The following is a 12966-nucleotide window of genomic DNA, read 5'->3' as shown; positions in this document are numbered from 1 at the left end:
TATCCACCTGGGGCCAGGCGCGGTGGCTCACGCCTGTAATCCCAGCACTTTGGGAGGCCGAGGTGGGTGGATCACGAGGTTAAGAGATGGAGACCATCCTGGTCAACATGGTGAAACCCCGTCTCTACTAAAAATACAAAAAGTTAGCTGGGCATGGTGGGGTGTGCCTGTAATCCCAGCTACTCAGGAGGTGGAGGCAGGAGAATTGCCTGAACCCAAGAGGCGGAGGTTGCTGTGAGCCGAGATCGCGCCATTGCACTCCAGCCTGGGTAGCGAGAGCGAAACTCTGTCTCAAAAAAAAAAAAAATGTAGCCACCTTACAACATGAACTATATACTTTCATAAGCAGACTTTTGAATTGACCGTTTGGAAAACTTTCAAGGCACAATAGAATTTACTCAGTATCAAAAGATACAACTATAAATGGCCTGACGTTTGAGTCCAGGTACATTTTGGGATTAAACACTATTCCTAAATACTGGAAGAGGAGAAAAATTTAAAGAGAGGATATGGCCCAAAATGATGGAGTCTCGACACAAAATTATAAATGCAAATTGATCTCGAAGTCACTGTGGCTTCCAGCTTGGCTTCTGGGAAAACAAGGGGGTCCACAACCTTACACGTTCATTTGCCCTGGCAGTTGAAAGTTCATCTCCCTAATTAGGAGTTTTGCTTCTACGACATAAAGAACTTTCTAACAGACAACGCATCTTATTTTTACCTGATGGCTCACTGGCACAGGAAGTTCTGATCAGTTGTGATTTAAATCTTAGGAGCTGCTTTGGGTTGTGTTGTTGCTTCACTCTGAGTAGGTTTAGGGAAACAGCAGTCCTGAGAGGACAGAGGGAGTTAGGGAGAGAAAAAAATGGGAGCAGGGCTTTGACCTGCCGGAGAGGAGCCCCTGCTGACACGGTCAGTCTGACCCATTGAATGGCCTGAATACGATAAATGCCGCTTTATCCTGCCTTGAAAGGCACGAGATAGCACAGTCTAAATGCCTGGGCATGCTTAAATAGGCGACTCGGGATGTTTGAGTTGAGCGTGTTTGAAATCTGAGCTCTCTGACAGCCTGGGAGCTGCCACAGGTCACCTGCCTTGCTCCGTAGGGACAGGCCCAGGTCTCACAAGAAATTGTCCGTAGACGAATTGTAGTACAAATTCCTTTCTTTGTTGGTTGGCCTCTTTCACTAGACCATGGCCTATAAAATTTTGTAAAAACAATTCTTAAATATTATTTGAAAGGGCAAATGGCCCACGCTGAAAGGTTTGACAGTTTGACATATAGTGCATGGTTTTGATAGCTCGGAAACTGAAAAGTGTGGCCAAGATTCTCCCCCTGCTCGTTAGAAGCCTGGTGTTTTTTAAATAGTGTCTTGTTGCTGTGCAGAGTTCCTCTGCTCCTCGAAATCTGACAGGCAATGAGTCTGCTCCAGTGATCTTAAATCCTTTTAGACTAATTTGTGAGAGAGTAGCAAAATACTGTAGCTAGCACCTTTGAATCCAGCCTCCAAGAGGCACAGAACCAGGTATTGCCAATTAAGGAGCCATTCGGATAATCATATCAAAGCACATTGCTTTAGTCTTCTGATAATGCCTGAGCCTGTGCCTAGAGAGAGAGGAATCCAGAGTTTCACTTCATTGAAGGGGAAAAAAGAGATTGGAGTGGCTGGGTCTCATCAGAGCCCAGGAAGTTGCAGGGAGTGGATTTCTGCATTAGAATGTTGCATATGTGCGGCCTGTGTGTGCGAAGCCCCAGCGGCTGCCTCTGCATAGCCAAAGGCCATTTTCAGGAGCCTCTGGCCCCTCAGTCACTGGCCTGCTAGTTAATTGCCACATGGACTTCATGACACATGGGCAGATAATATGACATTTTCAGTTTCTGTCACTAGCAAACGCCACAACGTTGCTTGCACTAGTTGCTAAGAAGCTGTCAGAAACCATTAGCGGTTGGCTAAAGTCGCCCTATGGCATTTCCTCATGGCATCAGCAAAACGAGCATAAATCACCCACTGGAGCCTACTGCTGTCCTAATGAGGCTGTAAGCTTGTTTATGGACTAGCATGATTTTTATGATTATTTCCACCTTTTCAGTTTGCCTTCATTCAGCGGCAGGAGAAGTCAGCTCCAGGAATGAAGTCACTGCTGACATTTTACAAATGTGGTTCAGAGCTGCTGCCTGCTGCCGTGTGGTCAGCCGGCGGTTCTCCAAGTTTGTTTAGTGATCTTAAAAATAAAAAAGGAAATAAATTCTCGAGAGACCACATTGAGGTGACTATATGAAATCGCGGAGCGAATGGAAATGCTAAAGGTACAATTGACCGTTTAGACTTTTCACTGAGGTTGAGACAGTTCCAGATCAATTTTCAATTTTAGAAAGTGGAAGAGGTTAAACAATTTATTAAAATCTATGGAAGTGTTATGCTTTTAGAATAGTCTGTTTTTATTATGCTCGTCTCCTTCCCCATCTTCTCCATTTCCCGAACTTGTGTCGGAAAGGAGCAGGGTTTATTGTTTTAGGCTTTTCTGAACATGCACCAGTATTTACACTGGATTGAAAGCATTTGCTTCCAATGAAAATCTTGTCTTAGATTACAACCCAGCAGTGTAATTTCCCTCCCAGATGGGAGTAAAGTAGCTGTATTTGCCTAAAAACAGTAGGAAGAACAAACTGTGCATTAAGCCAAGGCTGTTTTTGGCTTGAGCTAATGATGTAATAGAAACCTTTTATTCAGGAGAGGTCACTGCCAGGGACTGAAGGGGGTGATCTGGCTCCTGCTTGAAAGGTTTCTCCATTGTATCTACATAAGTCTTCACTTAAAAAATTCTGTTCCTAATGCTTCTGCTTTCATACAGCAGAAATAAACAGGAAAGGTTCTGGTGAGTGTTACACATGGAATGCAGAAAGCCCTCCTCTCCTAATGGAGTATATAATTCAGGTGCCCTCAAGGCACGCTTTCAGGAATTCTTTTGCCTGAGGTAATGGGAAGCTAAGGTTGCTTTAAGGCCTTGATTATCTATTGATGCACAAAGCTGGAAAAAAGTCATCTCTGCTGGATTATAGTAGATATTTCCATAAATTATCAATGAATTCTCTTCTAGGCAGGCACTAGGCATTGCTTGCTAAATTAATCTGAAGGGGTTTGAGGTGGATAAAAAGGCTATTTTTTCTTAAAGGTGGAAAACAATCATGGGGAGGTGGTGAAAAACAGTATTGTTAGGTTATAAGCTTTTCATTTTTAATCAGTGATCAAGTCATATATGTCTTTTCCTTGGTTATCTTTTGCATATGGAAAGTGGATTAGCCCATTGAAAATTTAAATGCTGTTGAGTTGTTTTCTTTTCTCATGTTTCTTTAATGAATTGTTATTTTATATGGTAAGTTGCTTCTCTGAATAAAAAGCCTGTTTAAATACTGGACTTTCAAAGAATTTATTAGGCAAATCCAAGGGGATGTCTCATAAAATACTTGGTTATGCAAATAGTTTGGTTGAGTGGAAGGAGTGCTGATTTACAGGTGTGGGGGTCTGGTGCAGCACAGACCCCAGTAGTTCCATGCCAGGGTACATGACCTTGACCCAGTCAGGTAACATAGCGTTTTCTTCGCTGATACAATGATGGCTTTGGAGTGGTGGGTTTTCATGATCTTTTCCGAGTGAATGCAAGCTATGATTCTGTGAAACTTTTAACAAAATAGACGGATTTTAAATATAATAAAATTGTGGATTTTTAATGATGAGAGGTTAGACTCAGAGAAGTTTTGCAAAAGTTTTACATTTATAGCATATTCTGTAATAGTAGTAGAAATGTTGGAATTAGTCTGTTCCTCACCCAACAAACTTTCTAAACTTCTGCTCAGAACAAGTCAGGGCAATTAAAAAAAAACATTGAGGGATATTTTTCTTATTTCTCATGGGAGAGAGGTGAGTCGGCTGAGGGAGCTGTTAAGAATAGTTGATTAGTTGCAACATACCTACTATAGATTACACAGAAATAATTGAAATTGAAATAGACATTTAAAAAATTTTTTTAATGTAGGACCTAATAACAGAAGTGAGAAATATAGAAATTCATGAAGCCATGGAAGTGAACCTGGGGCCATGTACAGGAAACTCGTCTTACCAAAGTATCAGGTTCTTCGGGTCGTGTAGATGGCTCTCCAATGGCTTATTTAACCCAGTAAATCTGCTCTTGGGTGTTTTTTTTTAAAATCTAATTTCTAAGCCTGTCCACTATAGCTCTTCCTTTTGGGCCCAGATCAACCTGTCGGTTTCTAAGAGAATGGAGGACCAAGCTAAGCTACTTTTTAGTGTAGTGGGTCTTGTCCATTGTGGTTTTCCCTTTTGACTTTGATGCCAACACAAAAATACCTACTTTCCATTTGTACCTTGTAACTTATTTTGGTCAGTGTGATTATATGGGTTAAATTTTTATTTTTCTTGTTAAATATGGCATTATAAAAAAGAAATAGTACCTTTTAAAATTTCATTGTGTCACAGAGCCAAAATATTTTCTACAAGAAACAGTATAAATGTTATAATAAAAATAAATAGAAAAATAGGATCTGATATAGAGGAATATGTTAGCAGATGATTTTTCAGTGTGGAAAATTTAAATCTAGCACAAATTTTAGAAACTGCCTGAATTGTTAGTGTAATGCAATTCCAATTTACTGTTAATTTAGCATTACCTTATTTGATTTACGCAGTAATTGTTTTCTAATTAAGAAACGATGTCAGGGGTTTTTCCCTTACTAAACTTGATGCTTTCTTTCTATTAAAAGAAAAATTATATTTTATTTGAAGCATTCCTACATCAAACTGCGTATATGGTGGATTACCTACATTTCCCCATCCTAATTTAGTCTTAAGATAGATCACTTGTAGAAATAGTTGATAGCTTAAATGCATCTTCTCACAAGTCAATGTTAATGACTGTGGGATTGGAAGGCCCAGGCAGCGATAGTGCCACTGCTAATGACTGCCACCATGTTTAACTCCCCACTAGGAGTTACACTTAACCTGTCTCAGCTATACATATTGAAATAATTACCATAGCAACAAACACAGGGGATTGGATATTTCCCTCCATTCCCTTTGACTTTTGGCAATGTTCTTTGGAAGAAGTTCTTTATATCTGACTACTCTTGAGCCTAGGCCTTGTTCTTTCTCTTTGTCTTGGAAAACAAAACAAAACAAAAAACAGTACCAAAGAAACTATTAATCATTTAAATTTGCTCTTTTGGTTTTGTTTATATCCAAAGGCATTCTATTTGAATAAAGCATGTCAAGGTAGCATCAGTCAAAATTTGATTCACTATGTTTGCAGGTGATGGCTTGGACAACAGTGTAGCTTCCCCCAGCACAGGTGACGATGATGACCCTGATAAGGACAAAAAGCGTCACAAAAAGCGTGGCATCTTTCCCAAAGTAGCCACAAATATCATGAGGGCGTGGCTGTTCCAGCATCTAACAGTAAGTGGATTCTAAATGACATATGTAAACTAAATATGGACAATGAACCAGTTTTTATAGAAAAAAATGAGAAAAAAGTAATCCCTCTGGACTTGAAATATTTCATAAATCACTGTGTTCCCACAGTTTTTGCAAAAGTGTTAGCACTTATTTCTTAGCTACATACCCCAAATGAGAAATTTTATTTAAAATTCACTATTGCAATTTTGTTAACTTTTGTAAGTTAAAAGGTTTAGGTGTTCATATGCACTTGTGATTTTAAGTATGTATATTAATGATGTTGATTTGCTAAGTGTGACCGTTAAGTGCTCAGAACCATCTCTTACTAAGAAGAAAGTAAAACAAACCCTAGAGGCAGACTTAATATCTTCTGATGCTTTAGTGGACCTTTATAAGAAATGGTCCACAAAAATTTAAATCATGTTGCAAAGGCAAGATGATCACATAATTTGCTTTTAAGTGGTTTGAATGCACTGGCTTCCATTACAACACATTCATGTAAGTCAGAGCTCCACAGTGAAAGTTGTCTCTGTATTTAGAACTGTAAAGGAAAACAGCAATATAGAGTCAGCTCTTCCTGTGTAGTCCCTTGTGACTTTTCAAGCACAGTAACAGTTTATATTGTCTGTGCGAGTATTGCTGTTTTCACTGCAGGAATTCTCCTGGAGATGTGAGAAACTGGAGATTTGGGGCTTTATGCCACTGGGGGATTTGTTTTGTTTGGTTATTGTCCTGAATGAATTTCATGTTCAAAATATTTATAAGAATAATATTTTGGTGGATATTTTTGCAAGTGCATACTGATTTAAGGAAGAAGACACAAGGAAGATTTGTGGATAAAATAATATTTTAAAAATCAACAAGACTGTTGACCAGGGGAATTTCAATATTAGAGACAAAGGATGAATTTAGACAGGTTGTAGCAACGTTACATAGATGAACAAATGTTAAAAACTCTTGAGGGTTGTTTTTTACTATCAGGAAGAAATATTTTATGTTACCATTTTTATCTTAGCTTGCTTTCCTAAAGTCTTTTTTTCCTTAAATATTAAAGTTAATCCTGCATTGTCATAAACAAGTGCGGAGCCTGTTTACCTTCATACCTGGGCCCACTTTCAAAGCTATGTTCCGCCGTGAGTTTTACGGGTACAGAGAGACAAACTCAGGGGATGTCTGAAGGCCATGTTGGTTCTGCTCCTCTGGATAGAGGCTGTGCCTCTAATCATACTCAAGGGTATAAATTAATCCAGATTTTCCAGTGTCAGTGAATAAGATAAAAACTGAGAGCAGCTAAAAAAAAAAAAAAGTTTCCTCTCTTCTCTTCTTCCCATCATAATTCCAAATAGTAACTAGACTACACTGACAATTTTTGAGTAAACTTTAGGGCTTGGGCTATGCTGGAAATTAGTTGAAGATTTTGATTGTTTTAGCTGTTATAATTTTAACATCATATCAAGTTTACCTGAATTCTGATTCAGGCACCATTACTTATCTGACACCTGTTACACATGGATAGATATTTTGAGATCTGATTCCTGCAAGTTTCCCATTGAAGATTATCAGTCACTAATGAACTGGGGGGAAAGAGGACTCAGGTCTTGAGGGCATATTGTGAAAAACAAATGATACGACATTTAGATAAGAAGTGGCAATTGGTCAAAAGTGTGTAGCACAATGATGCAGATGCAATGATGCTGATATTTTATCTCCAGAGCTAACTAGCTAACTTGCCCTGTGGAATGAGTTGGTGTGGTGGGATAAAATCAGGTTGGCCCTGAAATCACAACCAAACAATTTCTATTTCCTAGACTAATAGAAACAATGAATAGATTTCTTCAGCTCCATCTCAATCTGCAAAGGAGTTTTGGCTTTACTTGAAGCTGAGGTGCCCCCGAATAAAATATAATCAAATATTGGTTCAGACAGAATCAGGAGAGAGAGAAGAAAGTTATTTTATGCACCCACTAGTTGTCCTGTTTTCCTAGGTTGAACCCTTATGAAGACGCTTGCAGAGAGCTACATTATCTTGAAACAAACAAAACCAAAATAAACTTTCTAACAGCCCGCATGATTTTACATGCATTGCCTTGGTTATATGGACTATGTGTTTGTTACTGGGGCAATTGTAATAGAAATTATTCATGAACTGCCTGATTTCTTGAGGCCTGGATAATAGTCTTCAGTTTTGAGTTCTTTGCTGGCCTGTTCCACTGCTCTGAAAGGGGAAACCCATTCATCCATGTTTTCCTGGCTTTCTATGATTGTTTATAGGTGTTGTCTTGTGGTTTCCATTGGGTATTTCGACCACCCTTACCCAGTCCAATGCCATCTGCTCATACAGAAATATTGATTAATGGTAATAGTCTCGAAATATCGAATTGCTCTTATAACATCATCTGAAGAGCAAAGTTAGGAGATACGTTTAAATTTTTCATCTTTTCCTTCCCCCAGTGAAAAGTATTCCTTCCCTCTTCTCTAATTGCAAGAGCAAATAGACCTCCAGTAATAAGGAACACCCATTACCCTTGTTTTGTAATCCTCCTTGAAGGAATGCATGGACTGCTTAGGTAATATTTATAGTAAGGAGCTAATTCAAATAAATTCTATGAAAACTCCTATAGAATCTAAAGAGAGTCTTGTTGTTGTTTGTCTAAATGTAAGTAACTACTGACATCTCCGTACTAATTGTTTGGTAACTTTATTTCAAGTTCTGAGAAGTCTTCGGGGATGCACAAGTCATTAGGAATTATCTGTACAAATTTTAAATGATCACATCATTGCTATGTGATAAATGCAACTTATCTAGAAAATCCTTTTTGAAATGTTGCTAGATATAAAAGAACCATTGAAATTCTGGCTAATTAAAACAATAGGAATACCAATTTATTAGTAAATTGTAAACTAATCTTTTTTTAATGCCAAAAGGCATATTTGAAAACCTCCCATACCTTTTAAAAGCAAATTGCTATTTTTAAAAAAAAAATAAATGGCCCAACCCTTTCACTGGTTTATTCAGTGAAAAAAAATCTGCCCTCGAAAGGGCTTTAAAGAATTTCTGTGTTAGAAGAGTAGAATAGGCCCTGAATTAAAAAAAAAGAAAAAAAGGAAAAATCTTTCTGGATTTGCACCCCAGCTGCATGAGAAGAAAAATGTGCCAGTCTGTAGTTATCCACAGGTAGATTTAATCAGTAGCACATTTTACTACTCCAAAGAGAGAACTAAAGCCTCATTCTTGGACTCATAGTCTCTAGCAAGCTAAACTGGACATACTTGTATATAATGAAAACAATAAAAGAAAAAGGAAACGAGTTTTAAACTTTGGTGATTATGGGGTAAGAGGAAATTTCAGTGAGGTAAATTCCCGGCTTAGACTTAGTTGAGCATTTGCCAGAGTTGGTAAGTAGAGAGAGTCTCTTAAAAGAAACTATTCCCTGGAATTGAAAAGAATGACTGACAGGATTTAAATAATAAGAGAGAATTAGAAAGAAAATAAAGACATTTATTAATAAGAATACTTACATTTGTCTGAAGATAAATTATTGCAAACAATTAAAATGTGCTTAATATTTGCATATGAGTCACTGTGTATTCACAATCAGTTCAGGGGCATATGTCATATCAGGGTTTCTTTTTCCTTCTTGAAGGCATTATTCCAACTGTAAACATAGCCTGTGATGTCATAGTGCTTAGGCTGGATGTGTTTTGCATATTATCAGTTCTTTTGCTACATAGTGTTACAAAGATGTGTGTCCAAGGGCTTAGTGAAAATGAGGAAAAGGAGTAAATGCCATGTTTAAGGTAAAAATCAAGGTTTTTTTTCTTTTTTGTTTTCCTACTGTATCATATTGCAGTCTAATCTAAATAGAAAAGCGGTTAATATGGTTCTTATTTAAAATATGCAGGGACTATATTTTTTCTGCATGGAGCTTCTGTGCCTCTGGGAATACCAAAGGTTAGGGAGAAGGGAGGTAGTCAGAAAGCATACCTGCAGATTCAGGTGAAGAAAGCATTCACAGGTCAATATCCAGCATTGAGCAGTTGGGGTGGCGATCCTGACGGTGAAATGATTTTCATTCACACTCTCTCCTACTCCCCATTCTTTCACCATCCTGAGGATCCCCTTTGGCTAAGCCTTACTATAGAGACAAACTTTGCTTCTAAGTTAGACACACTTATGTGCCAAGTGTTCTTGTTTGATTTTCTTTCGTCTTTCTTTGTGTGTATGTGTGTGTGTGTGTGTGTGTGTGTACATGTGCACTTCTAGCCTGGAAAATTTTGGCGTGTGTGTGTGTGTGTGTGTGTGGCTAAATGTATGTCTTGATTTCTGATTTATAAGACTTTCCTCTCATTGTAGATAAAGCCAATGTGAGAGGTTGTAGAATCTTCCAGGTTGAGAATAGCGTTTCCATAGAAACACTATTAGATGAAAAGTGCCCTGCGGGTCCGCCACTCTAAGGACGGAGTAAATGGAATTGAATTGGGAATTGAATGCTCTAGAAGAGACAGATGTTGTTTCATTGGTTTCGCTTTTAGTAACAAGATCTGTTGGAGTCATCTTAGTGTCATATCTCTCCTTGCCATTTTGGAAGAATTATTCTCTAAACATTATGAATTATTACAGTGAAAAAGTCCACCTAATTGGTATCTGGATAATCCTTTCCGTTGATTGAAGTTAGCAAAAAGTTGAAAGGCAGATAGAAGAACTCATAGGTAGGCACATGGGCAGGTAGCAGATGAATTTTTCTCCTCTCCTCCCATTTCTATTTCTCTTTCTATTGCCCACCTCTGTATGCTGCCAGTTTTAACAGTGAATATTCCTTTTAAGCCTTACCAGCCAGCATCCTTCAACAGTCGTAGGGGGAGTCCTAAGAAGGTGGTGGGCAGGGCAACTGTATTCTCACATTCTTGCCTGAACTGTTCATCAGAGTAATACAAGGTATTCGAGAAAGGCAGTTTCTTCTTCAAACTAATCCTAATCTACCTTAATTATCATGTGCCTGAGCCAAGGGAAGTGGTTTGTAGAGATAGCAGGGAACTTTGATTCCTTCTTCACTATGTGTTATCTGCCGACAGATCATTAAATTAAGAGCCTTGAAAACTCATATAAAAATGTGAGAAGATTTTTTTTCCTTTCAGATGTCCATGTACACTATCAAAAATTAGCTCTCTTACATACCTAAGAAGAATATTTTCATAGCTTTTACTTTTTCCCTTACATGTAACTGCCATTCACCTTCACCTCTGACCAAAGCTAGGCTTTGCTGAAACTAACCCAGGCTTGGATGACAAAATCCTTTATGTTAATTTTAAAAGATCTCTGCTACTTTGAAGATAGCATATTTCTACTTCGACTAGATAAGGACCCTGACTATTTTGCACTCAAAAGGGAATCATCGGTCTGGGGAGGAAAATGGAGTCGATTATTTAATTACTTGAGGGGAATATTGGTATGCCCTAATTCTTCTGTGATATACATCATATAAACTCTGTTTTAATAATGAAGCGGGTGGTTTCCAGATTCTGGGGCAACTGCCTTTTTCTTTTTCTTAGCTGGTTATTGAAATCCTAATGGGATGGGTGATGAATTTTCTTAGGTCAGGTAAACTGAAAAGGCTACAGCTGGAATTCTTCACCCAGAAGAATCGGAGTTAATACTAATGATCATTGTGAATTAGAAGATCAAAGGAGAAGCATCAGCCTGTTCTCCACGTTGTTGCCCCAGAGGCCATTAGTGACCTGGCAAAGCTCTCTCCCAGCCTTCTCTGTACCTCCTTCCCCTTTCCTGGGCCTTTCTTCCCCACTCATAGTTATGCACCTCTGACCTGGGGTAATTACAGTCAGTTGATGAGGAGGATGGGGGAAAACAATCGAAAGTAAAATCAAAAGTCCAACTTTAAAATTGCCTATTTATCCAGGTATATAGCCTTTCTGAGCAAATGAGCTCTGTCTGAGACTCTATGTTACTTTCAGGGTGTGAGTGAGATTTTTTGTGTGCAGTGAAATAAGTGGTTTATTCATTTCACCAACGGTTGTTTCAGTGTAAGAGACTTGTAGAGTATGGCTAGCAATTTGTCAGATAATTCTAAAATTTTTCTTTTGTTTCCAAGGTTCAGATAAAAATAGTTTGGTTTTCTGATATATTTTTAATTGGGCTGATTAAATAAAGGATTATGTGTAAAACAAAAGTGCCCATGGACATTTTACAATTTGTTAAGTTGTTACTGATGCTCATAACTCTTTGAACACTAGCCAGCCATTTATACTTCAAAGCGTGTATCAATATCATGTCTTCTTTTTATTTTAATTAGTGATGATATATTTTTAAAGATAAAATATCAAACTTGGTCAGTGAACATGCAATCAATTTATCTTTCAGATTAAAATTGGAGTGCCACACGAATACATGTGAGTGTGCGTATATTTTTTTAACTAACTCAATCCAACCCCTAGGAATTTTATACAGGTTTCGTTGTTCCTTTCTCAATTAAGATTCCTACTGAAGATACCTTGCCTTAAAATATGAAAGTTTGGCAGAGGGAAAACCAGATGGATTTATTTTATAAAAGATTCTAGTGCTTTGGATTGTTTTGTTTTGGTTGATTGGTGATTTTGCCAGTAGAAGTAAATCTACAGGTCATGGGATTTAGGATCCTAGGACTTAACTGGGAACATCCACATCATATCTGTCTTCCGTGCTGAAGTATGAGTATGACCATCTGCTCATGTACGTCCCTACCCCTGCCATCTATGAATTTCAGTATGAAAAATGGATCCATTTTACATCTTTTAATCCCCTAAGTAGCCATGTCCACCACCCTAATTTTCCCTCCTCCTGCTGATGTAGGTCCATGTCAGAGGGCAACCAAGTAGTGGAGACCATGTTGTAATGGTCTGTTGCTCAACTCACAAAACACTCCGGGCCATGACCCAAGCTTACCTTTGATAGATCAAAAGCCATGTGATAGCAAAAAAATATTTGATTGATGCTCCAGGCAGTAATGATAGGGATTATGTAGATGCACATCAAAATAATTGCTCCTGATGTGCAAGTGCTTTCATTTCAGTATGGCTCGTCCTTCCTTGTGCAGAGTCTGGAGTGTGGTAAGCTTGGCTAGCAGCTGCGGACTTGATACTCACTTCAGTGTGTCAAGAGCTGGAGAGTGCGCTCAAGAACTCAGATAAGGCATCTCTTTCTTGGTGGGCCAGTGGAGAACCTCCAGGAGCAAAAGAGTAGCTGGAAGGGTTATACTACACAAGCTTCTAACATTTTAAGGACTTGTTTTTTCTTGCCATTGCAAAATGTCTTCACTTAGCAAATTATAGCTCAGTGAGCATGGGTCCCAAGACGAAATGCATTCCTCTGTCTAAAGAAAAGGTAGACCTTAAATAACTTGATGTTATGAAGGCCAACATCCTAAATTAGTTGAGATAGAAATGACTTTTTTTTTTTTTTTTTTTTTTTTGAGACAAGAGTATTGCTCTGTCTCCCAGGCTG

At 38.3% G+C, this 12966-nt stretch overlaps 1 protein-coding gene and 1 long non-coding RNA gene across 5 annotated transcripts in view; both read left to right on the top strand.

Annotated features, from left to right (window-relative positions):
* The window catches only part of MEIS1 (Meis homeobox 1), a 141520-nt gene that overhangs the window by 76177 nt on the left and 52377 nt on the right, over positions 1 to 12966 (top strand). For all 4 annotated transcript variants that reach the window (XM_002757706.7, XM_003734725.6, XM_035272407.3 and 1 more), the window contains one exon: positions 5326 to 5471. In XM_002757706.7, the coding sequence (XP_002757752.2) occupies positions 5326 to 5471 (146 nt within the window). The remainder of the gene's footprint in view (positions 1 to 5325; positions 5472 to 12966) is intronic.
* On the top strand, positions 9195 to 11879 carry LOC144579279 (uncharacterized). The gene is made up of 2 exons (XR_013526542.1): positions 9195 to 9269; positions 11848 to 11879. It is a non-coding gene; the product is annotated as an uncharacterized LOC144579279 (long non-coding RNA).

The sequence above is a fragment of the Callithrix jacchus genome, chromosome 14 (assembly GCF_049354715.1).
Source record: "Callithrix jacchus isolate 240 chromosome 14, calJac240_pri, whole genome shotgun sequence".
NCBI lineage: Eukaryota > Metazoa > Chordata > Mammalia > Primates > Cebidae > Callithrix > Callithrix jacchus.
This window is presented reverse-complemented; position numbering and strand designations above follow the sequence as displayed.